The sequence below is a fragment of the Rhincodon typus genome, chromosome 20, assembly GCF_021869965.1.
Source record: "Rhincodon typus isolate 14 chromosome 20, sRhiTyp1.1, whole genome shotgun sequence".
Classification (NCBI taxonomy): domain Eukaryota; kingdom Metazoa; phylum Chordata; class Chondrichthyes; order Orectolobiformes; family Rhincodontidae; genus Rhincodon; species Rhincodon typus.
The window spans coordinates 39,278,062-39,305,221 of NC_063351.1; the positions used below are offsets into that span (position 1 = coordinate 39,278,062).

At 40.7% G+C, this 27,160-nt stretch overlaps 1 protein-coding gene across 3 annotated transcripts in view; it reads right to left on the reverse strand.

The window, feature by feature from the left end:
• Positions 1 to 359: 359 nt before the first annotated feature.
• Positions 360 to 27,160, reverse strand: part of pcgf6 (polycomb group ring finger 6) — a 57,037-nt gene continuing 30,236 nt past the window's right edge. For 2 of the 3 annotated variants that reach the window (XM_048609021.1, XM_020534196.2), the window contains exons 9-10: positions 18,169 to 18,255; positions 360 to 1,223 (exon numbers count right to left, since the gene is read on the reverse strand). In XM_048609021.1, coding sequence (XP_048464978.1) covers positions 1,176 to 1,223; positions 18,169 to 18,255 — 135 coding nt within the window. In that variant the 3' untranslated portion in view covers positions 360 to 1,175. Of the gene's footprint in view, positions 1,224 to 18,162; positions 18,256 to 18,753; positions 19,699 to 27,160 lie in introns of those variants that run through there. The other variant, XR_007264291.1, reaches the window with a different exon arrangement.

Below are 27,160 nucleotides of genomic sequence, written 5' to 3' on the forward strand. Positions count from 1 at the left end.
GATAAAGTAGAGAGAACTTTACTCAGCATCTAACCTAGTCCTGTAACTGCCCTAGAAGTTTTTGATGGAATCTTTGATAACAGTGATCCTGATTTTAAATACTTCGTTCAGCCTTCAGCTGCCAAGCTGAGCTCTGAAATTCCCTCCTTAAACCACACTGCCTGTCTTCATGAATCTCCTCTTTTAAAATGTTCCTCAAAACAACCCACTTTGATCAAGCTTTTGGGCATCTGCCCTAATTTCGCTTTGTGATGTTCCTGTGAAGCACCTTGGCGTGTTCATTTCATAACAAGATGTTCTGGTCATTAACAACTCGAACAATATCTGAAATTTTAAATTATAACGGAATACATCATGGCTTTCTTTTAAAAATATATTTTTTTCATTTTTCATAAAGTAAACAACTTCATTCCAATGTTATTACTCAGCAAAAAATTTAACAAACTGGTGAAAAATATCTAAAAACTCTCTGGAACAGTTCAAAAAATGCACAAGATTCTCTAAACAAAGGCAAAAAGGTCCTAGTGTTGATATCAGCTCCAGTCACTGCAAATAACTTGTGTTATTGCAGCCTCATTACCATCAGTCAGTACCAGATATGGCATTACAGCAGGCAGTAACAGGGCATGACATCACAGTGGTCAATACCAGGATGCGACATCCCAACAGTCAGTAATTGCACATGACATTACAATGGTCAGCAGTAGTGTGTCATAGTTGGTCAAGACCAATACTAGGAGGTGACATTATTATGGTTCTGAGTTACTAGTGGTCAGTGCTTGGATGTAATATTACAGTTCATTTCAATGAACAATGACATAATGTGCAGTTAAAGCTGTCTGATAATATTGGTGTCGCATACGAATATTTTAAGTAACCTACAGTAGTGCGAGCTCAGCAGGATGAAAAATTACAGGCGCATAAACAGCTGCAGAGCAGGAAGAGGATGCAAGGCTCAGAGGATAAGACTGAGGTAATCGACAGGATGTAATGTTTTGCTGAATTGCAGTAGTGATCCCCAAGTGGCCATCCTTTCAAAGCTGGCCCTACAGCCTCTGATTCCAGCCACTCTGGAGCTGATCAGTGCAAATTCCAAGTAGACCACATTACATTATGTCTGATGTCACAAACAACCCCAGTTACATTACTGTTTGATAATGAGAGAGAATCCACCATCATTTATGAGATCGTACAAGTCCATAGTGTAGAATGAGTAAACCATCCTGAAACACAGTAAAGACAAAGGGGTTATTTATTAAAAGGCTTTGTCTTAATTTCCCCTCCCCCACAACAATGTCAATAAGCAACAATGTAAATGATGCTTGTCCCATCAGCTTGTGTCACCTAGAAACTGGATGTAGCAATAACAAACCTCTCACAAAGGAATCTAGCAATCAACAGAGCAAATATCATCTGTGCTACAGGTAAAGGGCAAAATTAAAACAAATTTTCAATTAGTGTCTATAATTTATGTTTGTACATTTCCAATACTCAATATACAATATAGCGTGTCAGGCACAAATGTATTTATTGTTCTTAAGACAGATACTGCACGGATTTTTATAGGTAAAGGCTGTCGGACAACAACATCGACCCTGCAGGGTCATGGGGAATAAGCACCGTAAACCTCCAGAGTCTCTCAGCTCCTGGTAAAATACAGCAAATTTTCCTCATGTCTTAGTTTGCTACTCCATAGAGACCTGTTTTTACTCAATTCTGAGAGCACATCAGAATGAGCAGGGAGCAAATGGAATAAGGAATCCTCGAAATGAGCTCCTTAAAACCTGCCTCCTTGACCAAGTTTATTTGTCATTGGCCCTAATATCTCTTTACATGGAGGAATAAGATGCAAAGGGCAAGAAGGTATTGATTCTCCAAATGATCACTATAAACTATAAATTAGAACAAACTAGTTAACTCTAACTAGGATAACTACTTGCACATATAGACTGCCTTTACCTTAATAAAAATGTTCATTGCACTTCACAACAGCAATTACTAAATTCTGACAGTGCCGCATTACAAAATATTAGGATCAATGGTTAAAGAGGTAGGTTTTAAGTAATGTATTAAAGAAGAAAAGTGAGGTTGAGAGGAGGAAATTCCAGAGCCAAAGAAAACGGCAGTTGAAGGCACGGCTGCCGACGTTGAAGTAAAATTCAGGGATTCTCAGGATTACAGAAGTGCAGAGATTTCAGAGGATTGTAGGTGCAGATTTCAGAGATGGGAGGTTTAAGGCAATGGAGAGATTTTAGAAAAGGATGAGAATTTAAAAAACGGATTTGTTACTAAACCATGCTCATTGCAGATCAGGAACACAGGGGAGATGTGCATATTGGGACATGGGCAGCACAAGTCTGGAAGATCTCAAAATTTATGGCAATAGAATATGAGAGACCAGCAAAGGGCACTAGCATCATGAAGATTGGTAATAATGAATGGGAGTTTCAGCCTTGATTGATGAACTGAGGCAGGAGTGAAGCTAGAGATGTGGAAAATGGTTGTTTTAGTGATGTTCTTGATATGTACCTGGAAGCTCATCTTGTGGTCAAATCCCACACAGAGACTGCAAACAGTCCGGCTCAGCCTCCAACAATTGCTGAGGAGAGGTTGGTTTTAGCGGTGAGAGAACAGAGTTTATGACTAATTTCCATCTTCCCAAAACTTAGCACAAGAAGGGACAGTTATTTATCTACTGCAAAATGTGGAAGTTTCCAACATCAGGGGTTAAGCCAGGCAAATATGACACTACTTCACACAGCTCACACTCAAAGTCTGAGAAGCCAAGATGTAGATGGAGACAATCTAACTAAACATGACAGCAGAAGAGAAGATTCTGTCATGACCTAAGGGGATGTCACACTGAAGACAGAAAGCAAGAACTGAAAGAATGGTGACAATCCAAAGGTGGCGAAGGTTAGAACAGGACGACGAGAGGAATTGATGCTCTCAAACACCAGGTTCCGGTAGGGAATAATGGGACTCTGGGCAGAGCCAATTGTTAATAGCCTCAACCAATAAGGAATGGTTTGAAGGGAGACACAGTAGACACAGACAGAAATGCAGCAAGGAGACAGGATTCAATAATCAGTGAGGCTAATACTATTACAGTTCAGACCAGAAATCCCAAAGACCTTGTTACATCCCAGAACAATATCAAATAACAAGGCTGTGTAAGGGGAAGGAAAGCAGCCAGTGACTGTGGTTCTTGTCTGCATAACGATCAGTGCAACGTTCAGCATAACGTGCAACTCCTCAGATATTGAAGCAGTCCATGTCCAATTGCAGCAAGACATGCACAATATTCAGGCTTGGGCTGACAAGTGGCAAGTAACATTCACGCCACCCAAGTGTTAAGCAATGGCCATCTCCAACAAGAAGAATCTAACCATTGGTCCCCGACATTTAATGGCATCACCATCACTGAACCACACCCCCCGCACTATCAACTTCCTAGGAGTTCCCATTGATCAGGAATTTAAGAAGACCAGTCTTATAACTATTGTGACTACATAAGCAAATCATAAACTGGGAATTCTGTGGTAATTAACTCACCTGCTGGCTCTCCAATCCCTTTCCATCACTTACAAGTCAAAGGTCAGGAGTGTGTTGGAGTACTTGCCTATATCACTACAGCTCCAACAACATTCAGGAAGCTTTACACAATTCAAGACATATCAGACCGTTTAATAGGCACCACATTCACCCCCTTCCCCCCAGTGCACAGTGGCAGTAGTGTGTACCATCAACAAGATGCCCTACAGCAACTGGTTAAGTTTCCTTCAATAGTACATTCCAAACCTGTAACCTACCACCCAGAGGTACAAGGACAACAGATGAATGGGAACACTACCCAAGCAATACATCATCATGACTTGTAGGTATATTGACATTCTTTCATTGACACTGGGTCCAAATCCTGGAACTTCCTCTCTAACAGCATTGTGGGTATAGATACATCACATAGACTGCAGTGGTTTAAGAAAGCAGCTCACCACCAGCTTCTAGTGAATGATTAAGTATAAACAACAAATACTGGCCTTGCCAGTGGTACGCACAATCTATGAAATAATAAATAAAACATGGGACAGAAAGGGCTGAAATATTATAGGACAAGTATAAGAGATTAAAAAAAACAAGTTTCTACACCAGAATTCTAATGCTGTAATTTCAGGATTACTTCCACATGTGCTAGAATTGGGAAAGACATAGGGTTTGAGATACCACCCAATGGCTGAAAGACTGGTGTCAGGAATATCAATTATATTTCGTTGGGGCTGACACCAGTTTTGCAAAGGTAGATTACATCTAAAATAGGGCTATTCTCTCATTAGAGAGAGATAACCAGTGGTGGTTTAACCTCATAGCCATCTTGCTTTAGGCAAGGAGAGAGGTTGAGAAGGAGACTCCTTCATGGTGACCTCAGCTGATGCAGGAACTGAACCCATGCTATTCGTATCATCCTGCATTGCAAATCAGCCACCCAGCCAACCGAGCTAACTAACCTCCAGACATCTAACGCATAACATATAGTGGGAAAAAGATTTAAAAATAAAAGGGGATGTGAGGTCTGGAAAAATAAAAGCAACCAGCATCAGCTAATAAAGATGGAAGCTATAGATGCAAGCTATAATTGGGGATAACATTTATACAGAAGATCAGTTAACATGAACAACAGGATATAAAGGAATAAGATGAAATGGATTATACAAGGTAAAACAAATTAAGCAAAGGTACTGAAATAAAAGTAAAGGGATACTGTTAAATAGTCAAAAATCAAAGGTTAAAATGCAGCTAAAACAACTCAGAGTTTCAGACATTGACTAGAAATAATATCACATTTTTTTCTTAACTGCATTAACAGAAAGAATCTGAGCATTTTGTTATAGTTGTTTCGATTCCATGTCACAACATCACCAAATGTTCAGTGGAAAACCCAGTTTGCACATTTAAATAGCCAAAGATCAAGAGAAATACTCAGTGAGAGGCAAAGACACACAAAGAGAAGCAGAGGAAGGAAGATGATAAGACATATGAACAGAAATAGGTTATTCGGCCCATTGAGTCTGTTTGACCATTCAATGAGATCATGGTTAATCTGATAATCCTCAACTTCACTTTCCTGCCTTTTCCCCCAACCCTCGACTTCCACATGTTAAAAAACTGTATACATTGGCCTTGAATATACTTAACTACTTAGCTTCTACAGCCCTCCGCACTAATGAATTCCAAAGATTCACTTGCCCAAAGAAAAAAAAAATTCTCAACTCTGTCTTAAAGGAGTGACCTTTTACTCTGAGATTATGCCCTCTGGCTCTAGACTTTCTCACAAGGAGAAACAGCCTTTCAGTATCTACCTTGTCAAGTCGACTAATATTCTTACGTTTCAATGAGGTTACCTTTCACTCACGCATAGATAGTAAGAACTGCCGATGCTGGAGTCAAGGATAACATAGTGTGGAGCTGGAGGAACACAGCAGGCCAGGCAGCATCAAAGGAGTTGATGTTTTAGGTTGGGATCATTCTTCAGAATGGTCCATTTCTGAAGAAGGGTCCTGACCCAAAACGTCAACTTTCCTACTCCTCTGATGCTGCCTGCCCTGCTGTATTCCTCCAGGTCCACACTGTGTTACATTCCACTCATCTTGTTTTACCTGCATGCCAACATTTTGTCATTAATCTATCAAGAAAACCAGATTACTCAGAGTTCTTCAATCTCTCTTCACTTAAATAATATACTGCTTTCCTATTCTTCCTGACAAAATGGAGAATTTCACATTTTCTAATAATTATATTCTAATTGCCAAATTTTTGCCTACTTACCTATCTATACCTCTTTTCAGACTCATGTCCTCTGGACATTGCACTTTCCTAACTATCTTTGTGTCATCAGCAAATTTAGCAACCATACATCTGGTCCCTTCATCCAAGCCATTGACATAAATTGTAAATAAATGCGGTCCCAGTATTGAACCCTCCTCATCACATCTTGCAAACCCAAATGATGAATTCATCTTTAATTTTTGTTTACTGCTAGCTATCAAATCCACACTAACACATATGCCACATGCCTTTATGTTGTGCAGTGACCTTTGATGTGGCACCTTATCAAAGGGCTTCAGGAAATCTAATTACATCACATCACCAGGTTCCACTTTATCCATATGGCTTGTTACTTCCTTATATAACTCCAATACATTAGTCAAGCATGAGTTTCCTTTCACAAAACTTTGTTGACTTTGCCCAATTTCCTATGTGCCTCACTATAATCTCTTTAATAATAGATTCCAGCAATTTCCCTCAGACCGATGTTAAGTCAAACTGGCCTGTACTCTCCTGCTTTCTTCCTCCCTCCTTTCTTGGATACATTTTTCAATATAATGAGATTATCCAGTATTTAGGGAATTTTGGAAAAGGAGACAAAAGTCAGGAGTGATGATATGAGAGAAAAATAAGGCAAAGCTGTCTGGTCTGTCAGTCTTTACCAATGCGGCTCAGCAGTGATTATGGTGTGATCTAGACTGAGCTGTCATCACTGGCACTGAGTGACTCCTCTACTGCTGCCAGTTCCCTGTCTGTTTTATCTCCAGGGTATAATTTTTCTCCAGAAGGAATCTTTCCTTAATGAGATCTTAACAAAATAAAGCCTCAGATGGAAAACAGAACTTATTATTGATTTCTGTAATTGCTCCCAGACATTGAGTTGATCAATAAGGTGACTATGAATATGGGAATGATATATGGCATGAAATCAGACAATAGTGAGGGCTTGTGTTGTCATGGATTACAGTGATAACATCCAGAAACAGTGCATGGTTTAAGCAGGAAGCAGACTAAGAACCAAAGGGTAAAACAGAGTAAATGTACCACTTGAGTAGAGGTTTTCATAACTTTGAGTTTCCAATCTCCTAGCATCTAGAAATCTAGGTCACAGTTTGTCTCACCCAGCGTACATCATACTAACCCAGTGAAGGTATCTTTACCTCAGATAGAAAACATGGCCAATACTAGCTTATGCTGTGTTCACTTCCATTGCAAAAAACAACAATATTTCAATGATACAGATACACCACATGGGTCTGACATCAGTATAGCCATACACATATAAAGCACCACATCCACCTTGGCTTTGTGACAATATTAGAAAGGTTTTCAATCCAGCTGGAATTTGTTAACAGCAGGAGCTGGCAGTGAAGCACTCAACAAGCAGATGGCTTTTATTTCAGGTTGTAAGGTCTGTCTGAATTTGGCTGTGGACTCCACCATAGTTGAGTATCTTGATCAATTCTCTCCTAATGCAAACCCATATTGAGAACTTGCCACTTCAAAACCAAACATGTGCTTTATGGCATTCTTTGTTCCATGGAAACACATTTATTAGCAAAGTTAGTTTCTGTTCACATTGAAGATCAACATCACTCTGGAATATAGAACTCTTGGGCACTCATTCTCACCGGGGTACAGGTTCCACACACAATGACTGTCACTGGGGTATGACTCCGATATATATACTGACTTTCACTGGGTCACACGTCCTGCACACATTGACTCCCATTGGGGTAGGAGTCCTACATACACTGACTCATTGGATTACGGGTCCCAAACACACACAAATTTGCACTAAGGGTATGGGTCCTACACACACTGACTCTCACTGGGGTATAGGTCCCACTGATTCTCACGTAGGTACAATTTCAAAATACACAGGCTTCCACTAGGGTACAAGCCCCACATAAATGCTGACTCTTACTGTAGTGAGGGTCCCTCACACACACTGATTCTTTCCAGTGTAAGGGAGCTAAACATAGTCAATGAGTTAAACTGGGGTCCAGGTTACATATAGAGTGACACTGCAAAGATCTCATCTCTTTATTTTACTTTATTTAAGGCTGTGGACTAAAGTAGGAAAAAGATTGTTTAAACCAAGTAATGTGGAATTATGCACAATTCCTGTGGATTTAAAGCACTGGAACTTCTGAGTTGTTCATCTTTGGGAGTTCATCAATTCCCTGACCACCTGGAAACTGGAAGGTCTCTACATTATTTCTACCAGCATACTCTCTCCTAGTGTAGCTACTGTTTGGAGCCCTGTAAGCTACTCCCACAAGTGACTTCTTACCTTTGATAGTTGTTATCTTTATCCAAACTGATTTTACATCTTGCTCTTCTGAACTAAAGTCATCCTTAATTAACAATCTATTCCAGCACTAGCTTCTCGTCCTTACAGAGTGTCAAGTACCTACAAAAATTTAGGTTCCCCATCTTGATAACCTTGCAGACATGTCTCTGAGATGGATATCAGGTTATTTATTTCCACTTGGGCTGGCAATTCATTTGTTTAAGTCTGGTTTAGCATGAGACAGTTGCCACCGACAGGGGTAGCAGCAATGGAAAAGGGACAAAGTTTGTTACAGGGTCTAGAAATGATGACCTTGGTCTTCTAAAAGTTCATTCAGGACTGGATGTCAGACAAGGAGTGTGACAAGATCTCAGTTTTCCTGCTCCAGTCATGACTCATTTGAGCAAAGCACTTCCAGTATATTCAAAGGTGGAAGATTAAATATTGATGAAAATAGCTCTGTCTGTTTAACTACACATAAATCCACAAGCCATAAAGAAATCAGTCATGTGCGAGACTAATCTTCTTCTGTCTCCAGGGCTGGTGTAATTTATGGAAAATTCAATTCTCATTTCTGTACAGTCAATGTAATTCCACTATGTGAATACTATATATAAAAGTGTTATAAAATCCTACTTTCAAATATTCACGAACATAAATTCCCCTTCTCGGAAACCTCTGTGTGGGCATATGAATAGACAAGGAGCTGAATGTGTATTAGTATGAAAGCATGCATGAGAGACTTACTGATGTAAGTCACACAGAAAGCAACTGTCAGAAGCATCGGGGGCAACTGAGAACATGGAGTCAATTTCATTAGCACACTGGCACAGAACAGTACACAGAAAGTCAACTTTCGTTTATATAAGCTCTTATCGTGGAATAATTTTCTTAAGCAAAGACTTAATTAAAATCAACGGATCCAAGTAAAGGGTTGGAATTGTAGCAAGGATGACCAAACACTTTGTAAAAATAGGTGGCTTATGAGGAGAATCTTAAAGCAGAAGAGGAGGATAGAGAGGTGGAAAGGTTTAGGGAAGCAATTCAAGGTCTTAGAGCTTAGATAGCTGAAGACTTGGGTGCCAATGTTGGGATGATGGTTTGAGGTTGCACAAGAAGCCAGAATTGAAGGAATATAGAGATAGGGGTTACACAGCTGGAATAATTCATAAAGATAGGGAAAGGCAAGGCAATGAAAGATTTAAAATGAGGAAGAGTATTAAAATTTGAGGCACTGGGGAGCATACATCTAAGTCAACAAGCATAGTGCAATGAGAGATGAGACTTTTTGCATGTAGGATATGGGGAGCAGAGTTCTGTATAAAATGTGGTTGGGCAGGGAATCACATAAATAAACAGGTCAGCCAAGGGGGCTGAAGGACAGTTGAAATAATTTATTACAATACTAAACGCAGGTGGCCTTTGTGATGGAGAAGGTAAGGGATCAGCAGCTTAGCTTGCGATCTAGTAACATGTCAAAACTGTGAACAATTTGACACTGGCCAGGGAGGGAATGGAGTAAATGGAAGGTGCATGAAATTTTTAGCAAGGTACAAAGGTTTCGGTCTTCCTGGTGTTTATCTGGATTAAATAGTGTTTTTAACAGTTTGGAGAGCTGAGGTAGATAGCATGGCAGAGAGCGATTATCTATAGTAAAAACCCACTATTGGAGGAGATAAATTTTGAGTGGTACTCAGGCAGTTATGCCCCTAGACAATATTCTTCTTCTCATCTTGCACGCTGACTCATCAGAGGATAGGAAGTGGATCAACTAAAATGTAATACTGTAATGGATACTAGTGGTTTGGCTAAATCTGGCCACTGCAGGGGGCAGATTATTACTTATATATTTGTGAATATAATACAGTATGTTCCTATGGCTGGCATATTATAGACACGTGATGTCTCTTGTAGGAAGGATCCTGACAGGAAAAGTGGGGGTGGAGGTGATCTTCACTGGACCATAGACAGTGTTATGTCTATACCAGAGAATGGTTAGTAATCTATGGCACAGTCTAACCTCTACTGACAGGCAGCAAAAGTTTAGACAATTGGCTTTAACTATACGTGGCTTTGAGGGGAAGTGATGATGATGTAAATGTGTCTTGTTATTTCCTTTTCTGCCACAGCCATCAGACCATGAGATTCCAGAGGAGGTCCTCACTGACAATGTTAGTAGAAGTGTGAGAAATAGGGGAAAACTATAGGCTAAATGAACCACGGTAATGTTTCAACATCAAAATAAGAAGCGCCTGGGACAAACATTTAAATGGAAAGTAACATTCCGTTTTAAAATGAAGCTGTAATTGTCTGTCCCTTTTACATCCAATGCTCCCAGATGCCTCTCCTCAGCAGGCATTCAGGTTAACAACTGTGTAATAACTTGCATTTCTAGTACAGCAAAGCTCCAAGGTGCTTCACAGGAACATAAATCGGACAAAATCCAACACTATGCCATTTAAGGAGATATCAGGACAGGTGATTAGGAGCTTAGTTAGGAAATAGATTTTACGGACCATCCTAAAGGAAGGGAAAAGTGGAGCGCTTCAGGGAGAGAATTCCACAGTCCAGGTGGTTGAAGTAAAATTGGACATTTGAAAAAGATCATAATTATTATTAGCCAGTGTTCTTTTGAGATGGTGGAGTAAAACAGTTCAAATGATTACTGATACCTGTCTGCCTGCAACAGTGGCCCAAAACACTGGATTTTTCTCCAATACATCCTGTAATAATTATTTTATTATAAGGATGGGATTGCTGGCAGTTTCCATAAATTGTTTGCATCAATAATCTTCTAATTAATATCCAATATATATAAACATATTCAAATATTATCTGAATGAGCTTTAATCATAAGACATAAAGCTGTACAAAACACAGGCTCCACCCACCTTTCTTTTGTGATGTTGCTGTGATAAAGTGAGTTAAGTACCCTCTGACCTTGCTGCAGTGCTGCAAAAGCAGTGCCCTCCAGGGAGCAGTCAGTCTTGCCCTTCCACCCACTCCAATTACCTTCCCTCCCCCAACCAACCCCACTTGTCCCTGAGTATGCAGTGCTTCACTCATTTTATCACTGAATTAGCGCTCCAGGGAGACGGTGACACAGATTTCAGATTTTTCAGACGCACTCAAATAATCATTGCTACTTCAGGAACAAAAGGAACAACTTTTGATGATCTGAAGGAAAGGTTGCTAACCATTACGTGTCACCCTTCTCTTAGTATGAACTACAACAACACCAATGACATGCATTTATAAACCACCCTGAAAGTAACAGAATGACCCAAGATGTTTCACAGGGTTTTTATTTCTTTTTTAGGATACAGGCTTCACTGGCTGGGCTAGCATTACTTTCACAGTCCTAATTATTCGTGAGAAGGTTGTCATGAGCAGCATTATTGAACCGCTGCAATTTGTGTGCTGTAGGTGCACCTACAATGCTATTAGGTTAGGAGTTCCAGGTTTCTGAACCAACAATAGCAAAGGCATGGTGATGTAGTTCCAAGTTAGGAAGATGTGTGACTTGGGGGGGTGAAATCACTGCGCCCATGCAATCTGCTGTCCCTGTCTTGGTAGAACTCACATTTAGAAGATGCTGTTAAAGGAACATTCATGAGTTATCACAGCGGATCTTGTAGATTGTACAAACTGCTGAGACAATGCACCAGTGTGAAGGAAGAGAATGTTTAAGATGATAGATAGGTTACCTACCAAGCAGGCTGCTTTGTCCTGCACTCATCCAGGGATGTGGAAAGTATTCCATCTCACTCCTGATTTGTATGGTTGGTGGACAGGCTTTAGGGAGGCAGGAGATGTATCAGTTGCCGCAGAATTCCCAGCCACTGACTTGCTCTTGTAGCTACATTATTTGTACAGGTGGTCCAATTCAATTTCTGGTCACTCCCAGGATGTTGATGGTGGGGCATTCAATAATGGTATTGCCATTGAATGTTAAGGGATGATAATTTTCTCTTGAATCTAGTCATTGATGGATAATGCTAGGGATAAGGGACTACAGATCCAGGGAAAGACTGGAGAAATTGGGATAATTAATTATTTTGATAGACTAAATAAGGAAAAACTGTTCTTACCGGCAGAAGGTTATTCACAAAATAAAGGGTGACACAAAGACATTTTCTTTTTCTATAGTGACTTTTTGTGCTGTGGAATGTGCTGCTTGAAAGGGCTGTGGAATTAGAGTTAACATCTTGATTCAAAACAGAATTGGATGTAATTTTATAAATACTTAAAGAGGAAAGATACGCAAGGTTATGGGGAAAGGACAGGGCAAGGTGTTCAATTAGATAGCCTTTCAAAGAGTCGAACAGGCACAATGGGCCAAGATAACTTCTCTCAGGAGTGTTATCTAAGCAAAGATATACTGGCTTTGGAGGCAGTCAAGAGAAGGTTCACTAGGCTGATCCAGGTTAGGAAGGGACTTTCTTGAGGAACAATTAAGTAGATTGGGCCTGTTATCATTGGATTTCAGAAGAATGAGAAGCGATCTTGAAATATACCAGATTATTAGTGTACTTGACAGAGTGGATGTGGAAAGATTGTTTCCCCTCGTCACAGAGTCTAGGACCAAAGGGCATTTAGAAAGGGGAATGTTCAATGAGACCTGGGTGTCCTTGTGCACCAGTCCCTGAAAGAAATCATGCAGGTGCAGAGACAGTAAAGAAGGCAAACACTATGCTGGCCCTCATAGCGAGAGGATTCCAGAAAAGGAATAAGAAGGTCTTGCTGCAATTATACAAGGCATTGGTAAGGCCACATCTGGAAAATTGTGTGTTGTTTTGATCTCCTTATCAGAGGAAGAATGTCCTTGATATAGATAAGAGTGCAGCGAAGGTTTACCAAATTGATTCCTGGAATGGCAGGACTGATGTAAGAGGATAGTTGTGTTGGTTGGGATTGTATTCACTGGAGTTTAGAAAAATTAAAATGTATTTAATGTATTTTCCACTGAAGCTGATTAGTGGGTGGTCAGGGTATCTCATAGAAATCCATAAAATTCTAATCGGACTAGACAGGTTACATTCAAGAAGGAGGTACATATAGCTCTTGAAGATAAAGGGATCAAGGGATGGGTGGGAGCCATGGGATTAGGTTACAGCACTAGGGACCCGGGTTCAATTCCAGCCTCTGGTGACTGTTTGAGGGGAACTTGCACATTCTCCCTCTGTCTGCATGGGTTTCCTCCAGGAGCTCTAGTTTCCTCCCACAGTTCAAAGATGCGTAAGTTAGGTGGATTGGCCATGCTAAATTGCCTATAGTGTCCAGAGATGTGTCAGTTAGGTTGATTAGCCGTGGGAAATGCAGGGTTACAAGGAGAGGGAAGTGGGGTGAGTTTGGGTGGGATGCTCTCTGGTGAGTCAGTGTGGACTTGTTAGGCCAAATGGCCTGTTTCCACACTGTAGGGATTCTATGTTCTATGTTCTATAGTCTTATGTTATTATTCTATAATTCCAATCAAGATGAATTCTGATTTTACAAAACTGCACACAATTCTGAGGCATAGTCCAAAGAATAACATTGATAAGAATATAGCACCAGTACAGTGTAAATAGGCTGTATGTATGATTTCTGAGTTTAAGCCTACAGATCACAGCCACACATAAACACAAAGCTAATTCTGTGAATTGACCATTGCCTCTACTCATCAAGCAGGCACAGCAGTGCACTGACCACCCACTAATCAGCTTCAGTCGAAAATACATTAAATACATTTTAAATTTATTAGGACCTGTTACCCAGAGAGGCTGTTTCCTTGGTTACTGCACATGTGCAGCTGAGCTTTGGGAAGATCAGTCACAGGTCAACAGCAGGAGCACTCATTTAGTTACAGCATGACATTCACTGCCTACTCAGAATATATCCATCAAACTTAAAATATCCCCTGAGAAGAAAGGAGCAGCAAAATGTAGCAAGTAAAATTCTCCTTGGCAACAACCAGTTGAAGCTCCAAAATCGGATGTGCAATAGTTATCTGATAGGAATTAGATACCAATGTGGCTCCGAGTTTGCCTTCCTCGCAAACTGCACGATAGATAGTTTTGGCAGGGCACTAAAAGCGCCTTTTAGTCACAATGAGTAAATTAATTATCTGACAATACAAGGTGACCTGACTGCAGCCAATTATTGACCATCCAATGAGGTGTCAGCTGTGGCTTTGTGGATAGTATTCTCACTTGTGAATCAGAAGATTATGATCTAAACCCCACTCCAAAGACCTGAGCATTAAAATTAAGGCTGACATTTCATTACAACATTAAAGGAGTTTTGCACTGTCAGAGGTAACACCTTGTTGACGAAACATTAAACTAATGTCCAGTCTGCTCTCTCTGGCTGAGTTGAAATCTACTGGGTTTATTTTGAAGAAGAACAAGGAAGTTCATCCCAGCGCTCTGGCCAAGATTTATGCCTCAATCAACATCACAAAATCAAATGGTCCGGTCATTATCACTTTGGGTTGATCTTTCCTTATTTGGCCAAGTGAGACTCGCGTTGAGTTTTTTGGTGGGACTTCTACCACATGGCCTAGTTAATTTTCTTGCGTACCTTAGCAAACTTGCCAAATTAACTGCATCTGTCATGTCAGATTCCAGCTCCAAGTTACCATGCGGTATTCGCAAAACAAATTGCCACTCAGTGAAATGTCGCCAAAAGGCTGCAACCCCTTGTGCCCATGCCATCTTTAAAAGGCCGCTGTGCAGCTGGACAAGAACTGGCATTCCAAAGCTGCCCTGCCCTCTCAAGGGCTGATTATGAACATGCCGGAGAAGTGGGAGATGGCACCATGATGCTCCATAAGGACTTGGAGACTGCGATGCCTTCTCTCTCTTTAGTACTGCAGATTTCACTAGCAGGTCCACCACTACTGCAGTGAAGCACCTAGCTCCCCCAGAAACCACCTTCTCAACCTCAGGGACAAGAGTACGGAGTCCTCAGAGGAAACATCGTCAAGGCTGCCTCCTGCACCCCCCTCACCAGTTCAATACTAATGCTAGGCTTTGAGAGTGGGGGAACACAATTTGGTGAGCACTTCACTGTGACAGCTCGTAGCTAGCTGAGGAAGCATTGGCCAGGCTGTAGGCACTCGGAGGACTGTCAGGAACAAGGCATCTGCTCAGCCCCAGGCAGGACAGGATCTTGTAGTCTCAGAGAAAGATTGTGCGAGAAATGCAGAGTTCCACGGATGATAAAACAGATAGAAAGTAAGTTGACTCCTGCTTCAAAGTTCCATGGTCCCATGCCCATTCTGACCAGTGCTGGACACTGTGCTCAAGAAAATGAAAACCAAAAGAACTGCAGATGCTGTAAATCAGAAATAAAGACAGAAATTGCTGTAAAAGCTAAGCAGGTCTGACAGCATCCGTGGAGAGAAATCAGAGTTAATGTCTCAGAACCAGTGACCCTTCCTCAGAACTAATGGTATATTGGAATGTCAGTTTACAAGCAGAAGATGGGTAGGGATAGAACCCAAAGACTGAGAAGAACAGTTGGACAGACAAAAGAGTGGACAACAATCTGGTAGGAGAGTGAATAACTATTAATGGGACTTTTCTTGGCTGACAATGTGTTGTGTCTAATAGCAGACTATGTGATAACAAGGCCTGGTGTGTGGGGTTTGGAGTAAGGGCATGAGAGAGCTCAAGCCTTAAAGTTATTGAGCTCAATACGGAGTTCAAAAGGCTGCAGGGTCCCCAAGTGGAAAACGAGGTGCTGTTCTTCCAGCTTGTGCTGACCTTCACTGGAGTGCTGCAGCAAGCCTCAGACAGAGATGTTGGCCAGGAAATAGGGTGGTGTGTTAAAGTGCCAGGCAACTGGAAGCTCAGGGTCTTTATTGCAGACAGACCATAGGTGTTCTGCTTCGTTTCTCCAATGTAGAGGAGACCACATTGTGACCAGCAAATGCTATAGACTAGACTGCGTGAAGCGCTCAAGATGCAGTCACACCACGAACCTAGTAGAATTTCATGATTATCCACTTCCAATATATGGGATTATTTACCACCCATGTCTGGGAATTTATTTATTTTGGACCTGTTTACCATAGGGGCATGCAAAATTGAAGCAAAAGTAGACCATTCAGCCCTTCAAGCCAGTTCTGCCACTCAATATGATCATGGCTGATTGGTTTATGTTCAAATTCCACATTTCTACCTAATCTCTGTGATTCCCTTGCCTAACAAAAATTTAACATTTCCTTAAAAGGTATTAAATGACATTGACTTCACTATCTTCTAAAGCAAAGTTCCAAAGTTGCCCAACTCTGTGACAGAAAAAAAAATCTCTTTGTCTAGGTCCTAAAAAGGCAATCCCTAATTTTAAGAGAGTGAACCCTAGTACTGGACTGACCCACAAGGAAAAACAACTTTTCCATGTCCATCTTGTAAAGACTTTTCAATTAGGTCAACTCTCACTCTACTAAATCTGATGAAAACAATGAAAACTCTGATGCAGCCTTTATTCTCAAGAGCAAACTCACTCACTCCAATCCAACAGACCACCTTTGAACTGCCTCCAACACATTTCCATCCTTCCTTAAATAAGGAGACTAAAACTACACACAGTCTTGGAATCGTGGTCTTACCAATGCCGTCAGTGGTGAACACTGACCGAAGTATTTATTGGAATCCTATGTACATCTTCTGGCTCCACATGCAAATTACCACTGTGGTCCTTAATGGTTCCTACTCTTTCCCTTGTCATCCTTTTACCTTTAATATACCTGTCAACAATGTCCTTTATTTTGCCTGCCAGCATCCTTTCATATCTCCTTTTAGCTCTCCTAATTCCTTTTTAAGTTCCTTCTTGCACATTCTATACTCCTGTAAGGCTTCAGCTGTTTTGAGCCCTTGGTATCTGCCGTGAGCCTGCACTCTTAATCCAATTTTGTATATCCCTCAATATGCAGTGCTCACAGGATTTGATGGACCCATGCTTTTTCTTTATTGCGACATGTTCGTCCTGTAGTCTCCATATTTCCCTCTTGAATGTAATCCACTGTTCTGAGACAGATTTGCCTGATATATCCACTCCAGGTCCACCCTGGCTAAATCATATCTGATCTTATGAAAATCAGATCTCCCCCAGTTGACAACTTCAATTTCAGGTCCATCCTGTCCTTTGCCATAACAATCTTGAATCTAATGGAGTTATGATCATAGTAACAAGTCGAAGGGTTATTGGCAACAGGCAGGAAAGTACAGTTGAGTCCGAGATGAGATCAGTCATCTTTGTACTGAATGGCAGAGCAGGCTCGAGGGCTAAATTGCCTACTTCTGATCCCTAGTTCTTGTATAATTTTCATCCTGCAGCCATATTGGCTATCAGATCGTATACATTTACTTCAATGTGCACTTCGATTTGTTTACTTTGTTCTGAATGGGAAGTGCATTTGACCAGACCGCCTTTAGTTTCGTCTTTTTGGTATCTTTGTGACATCTTGTGCTGATTGCTGGCATATTCTAAGGCTTTATTCTTCCTCCTCTTCTTGCCATTCACATGACCCTCATTTACAAAATTATTATTTTGCTCTTACTGTTACCATTTACTATTACCATTTGTCTAACATTTCCATCTCATCTACAGCAAAATCAAAGTTGGAATTATCTTTTAGCTCTATTGCATGTACGCTGAGGAATTAATCCTACACAAAATTTATTATTTTGTGCTGAAACTCAAATTCAAGCAAGTTTCATCTCATTTACACACAACATTCCTAGTTGTATATTTCTCGGTCCTATGTACACTCACTACCAACTATAATTCCAACTCGGCTTGTTCTCATTATTGGATACAATACTCTTCTCATTTATACTAATTAAACTAACTCACAACTAAACAGTTTCTACTTACTGTTACAATGCAATAAAACCCTCTCCATTGTTTACTTTTGCAGTGAATCCTAATACAATTTCCTTCTCGGATCCCTTCTGATTGATTCCTACATATTTGTTTCTGGTGACACATTTTCACATTTTTTTCCCCAACAGCACAGACTTTCATTTGATATTCTGTGAATAGAGGAGCCCAACACTAACCCGTATGCTGCTGTGGGTGACACTGCTTCGAATGTGCCTCAAGGTCTGGTGATGTTCTAAGATCTTGTTTCCACAGATGATATCTACCTGTCAAATCACACAAAAGATGACTTGTGGTTAAACATTTTCTAACTCAATGTAAACCTGGAGAGGTGCAATATCTTTGTTTTCAAAGGAACAGTGCACTTTTTACAGAAATAAGGTTCAATACACACTGAGGAATTGAGAGAAATAACCTTCCCAAATCAGCAGCTGCCCACCAAAACAAATCACCTCTTCATTACTGCACTAGTCAAATCGATGACCATGTGCCTCCAACCCACTGACCCTTTGTACCATGTGTGCAAAGCACTTGGACCTTTCACCCTTTCCCCACCCGATTGATGTTACCCACTGCACATCGAAAACTCTCAGAGGAGTTAATATAAATCTTCCCGGAGATTATAATTTCTTCCTGCTGAGCCCCCTTCCCCATTCCAACTGGTCCTCGGTAATGCCCTGGGAACTAGATACCCACTGATCCTCCTCTAAACCAGCAGTTCTCTACTAGCTTGTGTACAAAGCTGCAGACAATCCCACTATTACCTATATCCATGTGACTGGGATCATGTAATGCTGTTGGAACTCAAACCAGATGCTGATCTTCTCTGTGAACATCACGTCTGTTCCTTTTTAAGTGTCCTGGAAAGCTCACTCAGGGTAACGTTCCTGTCCTGAATTCCACTAGGAACCTGCAATCACAGCTTGCAACTCCGAATTCTGCTGGTTCCAAGGAAATCAATTAACTGACACAATTTGAAACCGCATGTTCACTAGGGCAATCCCTCACAAATGAGGTTGGCTTGCTTGTACTCCAGATCGATGATCTCTGACATGGCTGATAAGTCCAATTCGCAATCTGCTGACTCTGTCATGTTTTGCAGATGCTGCTTGAAGAGTCGGGTAGATGGAATGTTTGGAGGTTTATGGTGCTCCATCCGATGCCTCAACTTTGTCCCTGCATGTTCCCAATGTTCTTTCAACATGCAAAGTGCTTCCTCAAATAAACCTTCTCCATTTTGGTAAGCCACAGGCCCACAAGTCAGTAGAAATGTCTGGCCTCTTCAAGGCTGCTTTGAGGACATCACTGTGATGTTTCATCTGTCCTCCTGATGTCAGGACAATGAAAGACATGTCCCCGCTTTGTGGAGCTGAACGACTGACAGGGCCTGGAAGAGAGCTGGATACAGTGCCAAATTTTGGCTAGGGGCACATGGGTTCATTGTCACCAATGGAAGTCTTGGTCCTGAGCAGCAAGTAATTCAGAGCTGAAAGACTGGCTTTAGAAACAAAACAGAATTGTTAGCTTGAAAGCCAATCTTTCAGGTGAGTTTCAATGATGCTGCTGCTGCTTCCAATCTTCAGTCAACTTTGCATTTCCAATTTTTTGATAAAATCCCATCAGAAAACCATAAAGTTGCAAAAGTTCAGGAGCAGCAGTTCCTATTGACAGCTGGCAGCAATTCTCAGTAGAGTGCTCTGGTGGAAAATCTGATAGAATAAACCGTTCGTGAGATCCCTGGAACCATTTTAAAGCTTTGATGAAGTGATTGATAAGTCATAAAAGGGGAATAAGTAGCAAATATGATTAAAGGGAAGGGTTAATGGACTGCAGAGAATAAAGGGCACAAACACAGGAGAAGCACTCGGCACAGGATTTTTCTCCTAGCCCTGGAGATTAGCACCTCTAGTTTGAGTATTTTTGGCGTTGGAGAGGGTTCTGCTGTGACCATCTTTCTCGCCACTGGATTTGGAGAACCTTGCAAAGGTGCACAGATGACCTAAAGCAAACACCACATAGCACTGGAGAAGTCAGTTGACATACGCATCTTGCTAAACCACATGGTCATATGGTAAGTTTTCACTGTGGGCACTTTGGTCCTTTCCAGTTAGTTGGACAGAATGGAAGTGATGCAAAGAGAAAGTAGAAGGCTGATCCTCAGTCGAGGGTTTGGTCTAGAGCAAAATTTGGGCTTTCCAATCTTGAAGAAAATAAACTGGTTATGTATAAGGTAACGTTTGGAAGAATAATTGGAAAGATAAACCTGGGGAATTTCAAATCAAACAGTGGACAAATGTGGAAACAGTTCAAAAAAGAAGAGGCAACTTAGCACTGATGTCACTTCACACAAGAAAGAGACATGAACCAGATACATCAGTGGAATAACAGAACAATTCAGGTTATCAACAGGGGCTGTAGGTGTTATTTGGATTAGTTGGGTTAGGCCAAATGGCCTTAATCAGCATTCTGGTCACCCTGCTATAGGAAGGATGTTATTAAATTGGAAAGGGTGCAAAAAAGATTTACAAAGATGTTACACAGACTGGAAGGTTTGAGTTATAAGAAGCGGCTGGATAGGCTGGGACTTTTTCCTCTGGAGTGTAGGAGGCTGACAGTGACCTTATAGAGGTTTATAAAACCATGAGGGGCAGAGATAAGGTGAATGCCTAAGGTCTTTTCCCCAGAGTAGGAGTCCAAAACTAGACGGCATAGGTTTAAGGTAAGAGGGGAAAGATTTAAAAGGGACCTGAGAGGCAATATTTTCACACAGAGGGTGGTGCGTGTTATGGAACAAGCTGCCAGAGGAAGTGGTAGAGGTGAGTACAATTACATCACAACATTTAAAGACATTTGGACAGGTACATGGAAAGGAAAGGTTTAGAGGTATATGGGCCAAACACAGGCAAATGGGACTAGTTGAATTTAGGATATTTGGTCAGCATGGACGAGTTGGGCCGAAGGGCCTGTTTCCATGATGTATACCTCTATAAATCTAATGTGAATTATTCTATACAATTCTCAGACCATTTCCCCGGACTGTCCATCCTCACTGTGCTTTACTTTCAATCAATTACTGTGTTTATTTCAAAAGACATATATTGTTAGAATAGCTTTAAAGCAGTTCTGAAGAAGCATTGACTCTACTTTCTCACCACAGATACTTCCATACCAGCTGAGGTTCTTCATCAAGTTCTGTTTTTGCTTCAGATTCCCACCACCTTCAGTTCATTGTTTTTATTATTTTTAAGGTACTCCATTGTGCCTTGTCTGGCATTCAGCTCCCAATAAAGGGCAGTGTGTGCACGCAGACTAGGAGTCTCAAAGACTATCAGTGGCGCTCTGTCAGGTATTACTGTCAATCGAAGATGGCCTCTTCAAAGACTGGTCGCTGAGACTGTGTCTTGCGATTTAAAGAGATTCATTGTTCTGACACTGCAGCAACTCCCTGCAACACCTCTCTGCTCTTCAATGTCAACATGGATAGCAAACAGCACTTCACAGAGTAATGAAATACAAATAAGGTTAAATTACGAAGGTACTAATCCGGAAATACCTTCCCATTCCTACACCAAAGTTAATACACACACCTGCAGCTGTACCCACAAAGGCACCAAAAAAACTGGACCCTAACCAACCCTTTGAGTACCTGTAACTGTACTAATCCTCTTACATTAGTACTTAAGCCCATACCAACACTAGCTGTACTCATAAAAATACCCATAACTACAACTATACCAATACTACTATCTGCTCTCATACCTTCATATGTGCTTGTAACTGATATTTAACCACAACTGTACTGATCTCCATTCTCCATGCTATACGTATGGAATGAGCTGCCAGGGGAAATGGTGGAGGCTGGTACAATTACAACATTTAAAAGGCATCTGGATGGGTACAGGAATAGGAAGGGTTTAGAGGGATGTGGGCCAGATGCTGGCAAATGGGACTAGATTAATTTAGGATACTTGGTCAGCATGGATGAGTTGGACCAAAGGGTCTGTTTCCAAGCTGTACAACTCTAAGACTCTATGATTAAATGAAGACATATACAAACGGTTCAGACAACAGAGATACAACAGTAAACCAAGCTCTATAAAGGTTTAACTTCATTATTTAAATATCTCAAACACGCAAATGAAACCCATACAATAACCACCAAATACTTGAATACCAGTATATGGAACTCCTTTATTCAAAAAGGCAGGGAAACAAATGTAAGAAACTACAGGTCAGTTAGCTTAACGTTTATCTTAAGGAAGACATTAGAAACTATCAGAGCCGGGTATGTGGAAAAATTCAAGGTAATCAGGCAGAGTCAACATGGTTTTGATGAAAGGAAAATCATGATTAACTAACTTATTGCAGAACACCAAACGTGTTTTGGATGAAGGGTAACTGGTGAATGTAGGGTAGTTAGATTTACAGAAGGTATTTCATGAGGAGACACATCAAAAGTTATTGTTGAAAATAAAAACTCATTGCGTAGGGGTTAACACTGGCATGGAGAGAACAGGAACAGAAAGTAGACATAAAAGGGTAATCTTCTGGTTGGAAAAATGAGGTTGTGTGAGTGGTTAAAGAAATGGTAAATGGAGGGAAATGTTGGAGGGAAATGTAAATTTGCCCATTTTGGCAGGAAGAGAATAACATAACCATATTATCTAAATAGTGAGTTTGTAGGACTGGGAGATGCAGCGAGATCTGGTTATCTTAGTGCATGGATCAGAAAGATTAATATGCAGATATAGCAACAATTAGGAAAGTTAATAGACTTATGATTTATTGCAAGAATAAAATACAAAAGGAGGGAAGTTAAGTTACACTTCAATTATAGAGGGCATTGGTGAGACAACATCTGGAGTACTATGTATTGTTCTCCTTAGTTAATGAAGGATTTAAGTGCCTTCGAAGTACCTGAAATGGGGGAGGGCATTGTCTTGTGAAGAAAGGATACCCAGGTTAACCTTGTATTTGCTGCAGTTTAGAAGAGCAAGAGGTGACGATTGAAACATTTAATATCCTGAGGGATCTTGACAGTATAGATGTGGAAAAAATGTTTCTTCTTGTGAGAGAATCTAGAACTAGGGATCACTGTTTAAATTAAGGGACAGGGACATTTAAACAGAGGTGAGGAGATTTTGTTTCTCAGAGTGTCCTGATTCTTTGGAACTCTCTTCTTTAAAAGGTGGTTGGAGCAGTTACTTTTGAGACATAATTTCTTAGATGCTTTGTACACAAGGGGGTGCAATGCTATCAGGAGTAAGTAGCAATGTGGAAATAATTAGATCAGCGATGATCTATTGAATGAATAGTAGAATAGGCATCTCTATTGACCTGAACAAGGACTGCTCCTTCTCCCAATTTGTATGTTCGAATTTAGTTTTGGAAGGTACTGTCGAAGGAGTCTTAATGAGTTGCTGCAGTCCATCTTGTGGATGATCTACTTTCGTGACTTTATTGCAAGGACGATTTATTCAGTACCTGGGTAAAACTCTGATACTTCAGAACTCATTCTGACGTATAGTTAATATGCAGCTTTTTATTTATTAAATGATTTTTTAAAATCTTCACCACACTGGCAGACGCCGGACTCCCTTGGGCATTTAAGTAACCTTCAGATGTGTGATTTGTGTAAATAATTGCAAAGGAACACAAGCCTGCAGATGAGGCAGCATTTAATCACTGAGGAAGATCGAACACTAATTATATAAACCAGCACATGTTTACTGAAGAGGCTGCAAATAGCATCTGGAGATTAGGTAGAGAGCCATTGAATAAATGTAGCTCCTGAATTATGTGAAACAAGGACAGGGAGGCTACGTTCCTGAACTGGATAGACTTTGTCTATAAATAATAGAGAGAGAGAGAAAATAGACAATCAAGATAAATCAGAAAGAAGATAAAGGGGAGAGAAAGAGAAAAGAAGAAATAAACAGAAACAATGATGGCAGAGGAAAAATGAGAAGAATGGAAAGAAAGATGGAGAAAGGTCAGAATGAGAAATAAAAGAAAAGAACTGATAGAATTAAATTAAAGGGCATGAAGAGAGAAAGAAAATGGGAGGAAGAGAGAAAGAAAATGGGAGGAAGAGAAAAAGAAAATGGGAGGAAGAGAAAAAGAAAATGGGAGGAAGAGGGAGGTGTAACAAAATGGAGAGTAAAAAGAAATTAGAGAAAGAGAATGAAAAATGTCCAAAAATTAAAGAAGAAGAGTTTTGAAATAAACATGAAAGAAAATGTGGGAGAATGGAGGAAAAGAAACAGAAAAAGAAAAACATATAAAATAAATATTGCCCCTATCACAACAAAACCAAATATCTCCTGGAGAGAATACTTTCTGCACTGGTCTTTTTAAATTGGTTTCTGTGTCTGCAGCTCCTGGACCCTGAATAAATTCAAACTCCGGGGCAGCCTTCTCGTCCTCTTAGATCTTCACAGGGGAAGTGACAGAAAATTAGTGCAAACAGGAATAGCTTGGTTTTCTATGTATTTGCTTCCAGAGCTGCGCCTATATCTTTGGTTTGATATAATTAAGCAAAACAGCACTGGGGTAAAACACACATCTGTGGGATACAGTGGGATTCCTATGGGCTCTCATCTGGCAGGATAAGAGGTGCAGGTTTAGTGCCAGGCATGAAGGGTGGAGTAGTGAGAAGATTTTTTTTTCTTTATTCATTGAGGGTGTTGCTGGCTAGGCAGCATTTATTGCCCATCCCTAATTGCCCAGAGGACAGTTCAGAGTCAACCACATTGCTGTGTGTCTGGAGTCACTTGTAGGTCAGACCAGGTAAAGATGGCAGGTTCTTTCCTTAAAGGACATTAATGAACTAGATGGGTTTTTCCGACAATTGACAATGAATTCGTTGTCATCATTAAATTTTAATTCCAGATTTTTAAAATTGAATTCAAATTCCACCATCTGCCATGGGAGGATTTGAACCGAGGTCCCAGGATGTTATCTGGGTCTCTGGATTAAGAGTCCACCGATAATACCACAAGGCCACTGCCTCCCCTAAGAAAGATGGAAATTTGCATCTCGAATATTAAGGATGCTGGTCATTGAGACCATACCTGAAGTATCAGGTGCATTTTGGTCACCTTATCTGAGGAAGGAAGTTCTGGCTATGAAGGGATTGCAAGGAAAGTTTACTTGACTAATTGCTGGGATGGCAGGGCTGATGTATGAGAAGAGATTGGATTGGTTAGGATTGTATTCACTCGTGTTTTGAAGAATAACAGGGGGATCTCATAGAAACCTATAAAATTGTAACAGGACTAGACAGGGTAAACATAGAAAGGATGTTCCCAATGAATTGGATTAAGTTAGGGAAGAAATTGCAGGGACCCTAGCAGAGATATTCGTATCATCTACAGCCTTGGGTGAGGTGCTGGAGGACTGGAGGTGGCTAATGTATTTATTTAAGAAAGGTTGTAAGGAGAACTCTGGGAACTGTAGACCTGTTGAGTCTGACATCAGTGGTGAGAAGATGGTGGAGGGGATTCTGAGAGATAGGATTTACTTGCATTTGGAGAGGCAAGGACTGATTACGGATAGTCAGCATGGTTTTGTGCATGGGAAATCGTTACACAAAGTTAATTAAGTTTTCTGAACACGTAACCAAAAAGAGCGATGAGGACACAGCAGTAGACATTGTCTGCATGGACTTCAGTAAAGCCTCTGACAAGGTTCCACATCATAGGCGAATTAGTAAAGTTAGATCACGTGGGATTAAGGGAGAGCTTACCAATTGGATACAAAATTGGCTTGACAGTAAGAGACAGAAGATGGTGGAGGATGGTTGTTTTTCAAACAGGAGGCCTGTGATCAGCAGTGTTTTGTGGGGATAGGGGCTGGGTCCACTTTTGTTTGTCATTTAAATAAATTATTTGGATAGGAATTTAGGACGAATGGTTAGCAACTTTGTGGATGACACCAAAATCGATGGTATAGTCAACAGTGAAGGAGATTATTTAAGATTACAAAGGGATCTTGATCAAGTGGTTCACTGGGCTGAGCAGTGGCAGATGGAATTTAATTTGAATAAATGTGAGGTACTGCATTTCAGTAAAACAAAGATCAGCAGGATGTTTAGAAGTAATGGTTAGGCCCTGGGTAGTGCTGTCAAACAGAGAGACCTAGGGTTTCAGGTGTATAATTCTTTGAAAGTTACATTACAGATAGACAGGGTGGTTAAGAAGGCATTTAGCACGCTTGCCTTCAAAGCTCAGACCACTGAGTATAGGAGTTGAGCTGAGGTTGTACAGGGCATTGTTGAGGCCACTTTTGGAGTCTGTGTACAGTTCTGGTCGTCCTGCTAAAGGAAGGATTTAATGGAGTTGGAGAAGGTAGGGAAAAGATTTACCAGGATGTTGCCAGAACTGGAGGGTTGAGTTATAAGGATAGGCTGGGAATATTTTCAATGGAGCGTAGGTGGTTGAGGAGTGAGCTTACAGAGGTTTATAAAATCATGAGGAGTATAGGTAAGATGAATATCAAAGGTTTTTTGCCTACAGTGGGGGAGTTCAAATCTAGGGGGCATATTTTAAACTGGAAGAGAAAGATTTTAAAGGGACCTGAGGGACTACTTTTTCACACAGAGGGTGGTTTGTATGTGCAATGAACTGTCAGAGAAAGTAGTAGATGCAGGTACAGTTGCAACATAAAAAAGACATTTGAATAGGTACATGAATAAGAAAGGTTTAGGAGGGATATAGGCCAAACACAGGCTAGTGGGACTAGTTTATTCAAGCAATGGGGAAGATGCTTGTAAATGGCATGGTGCTGAGGTGTGTGTGCAGTGTGAGATTTGGTCGGCAACAAGTAGCTAATTGGTTTGTGCAATTGTGACCAGTCATGGATGCCAAAGTTTACCAGCATGGTGACAAAGTTCTGATTGGTTCCTGAACAGCTTGTGGGTGTGAAAAATACAGGGGGCAGGCTTTAAAGTGCAGGAAGGGCAGATTATATATGCATGCATGTGTGTGTCTCTGTCTGGAGTAACAAATACCTGAAGCCTGCAGAAAACTAATAATTTTCTTCCACTAGTTGCTGTAAGCTGTTGCTTTTTATCTGTAACTAACAGACTTTGTAATTAGTGTACTAATAAAACTGTACCTGCCACAAAGAAATGAAGAGGCCTGGTGAATGGAGACTGAAGAACAGAAAGTT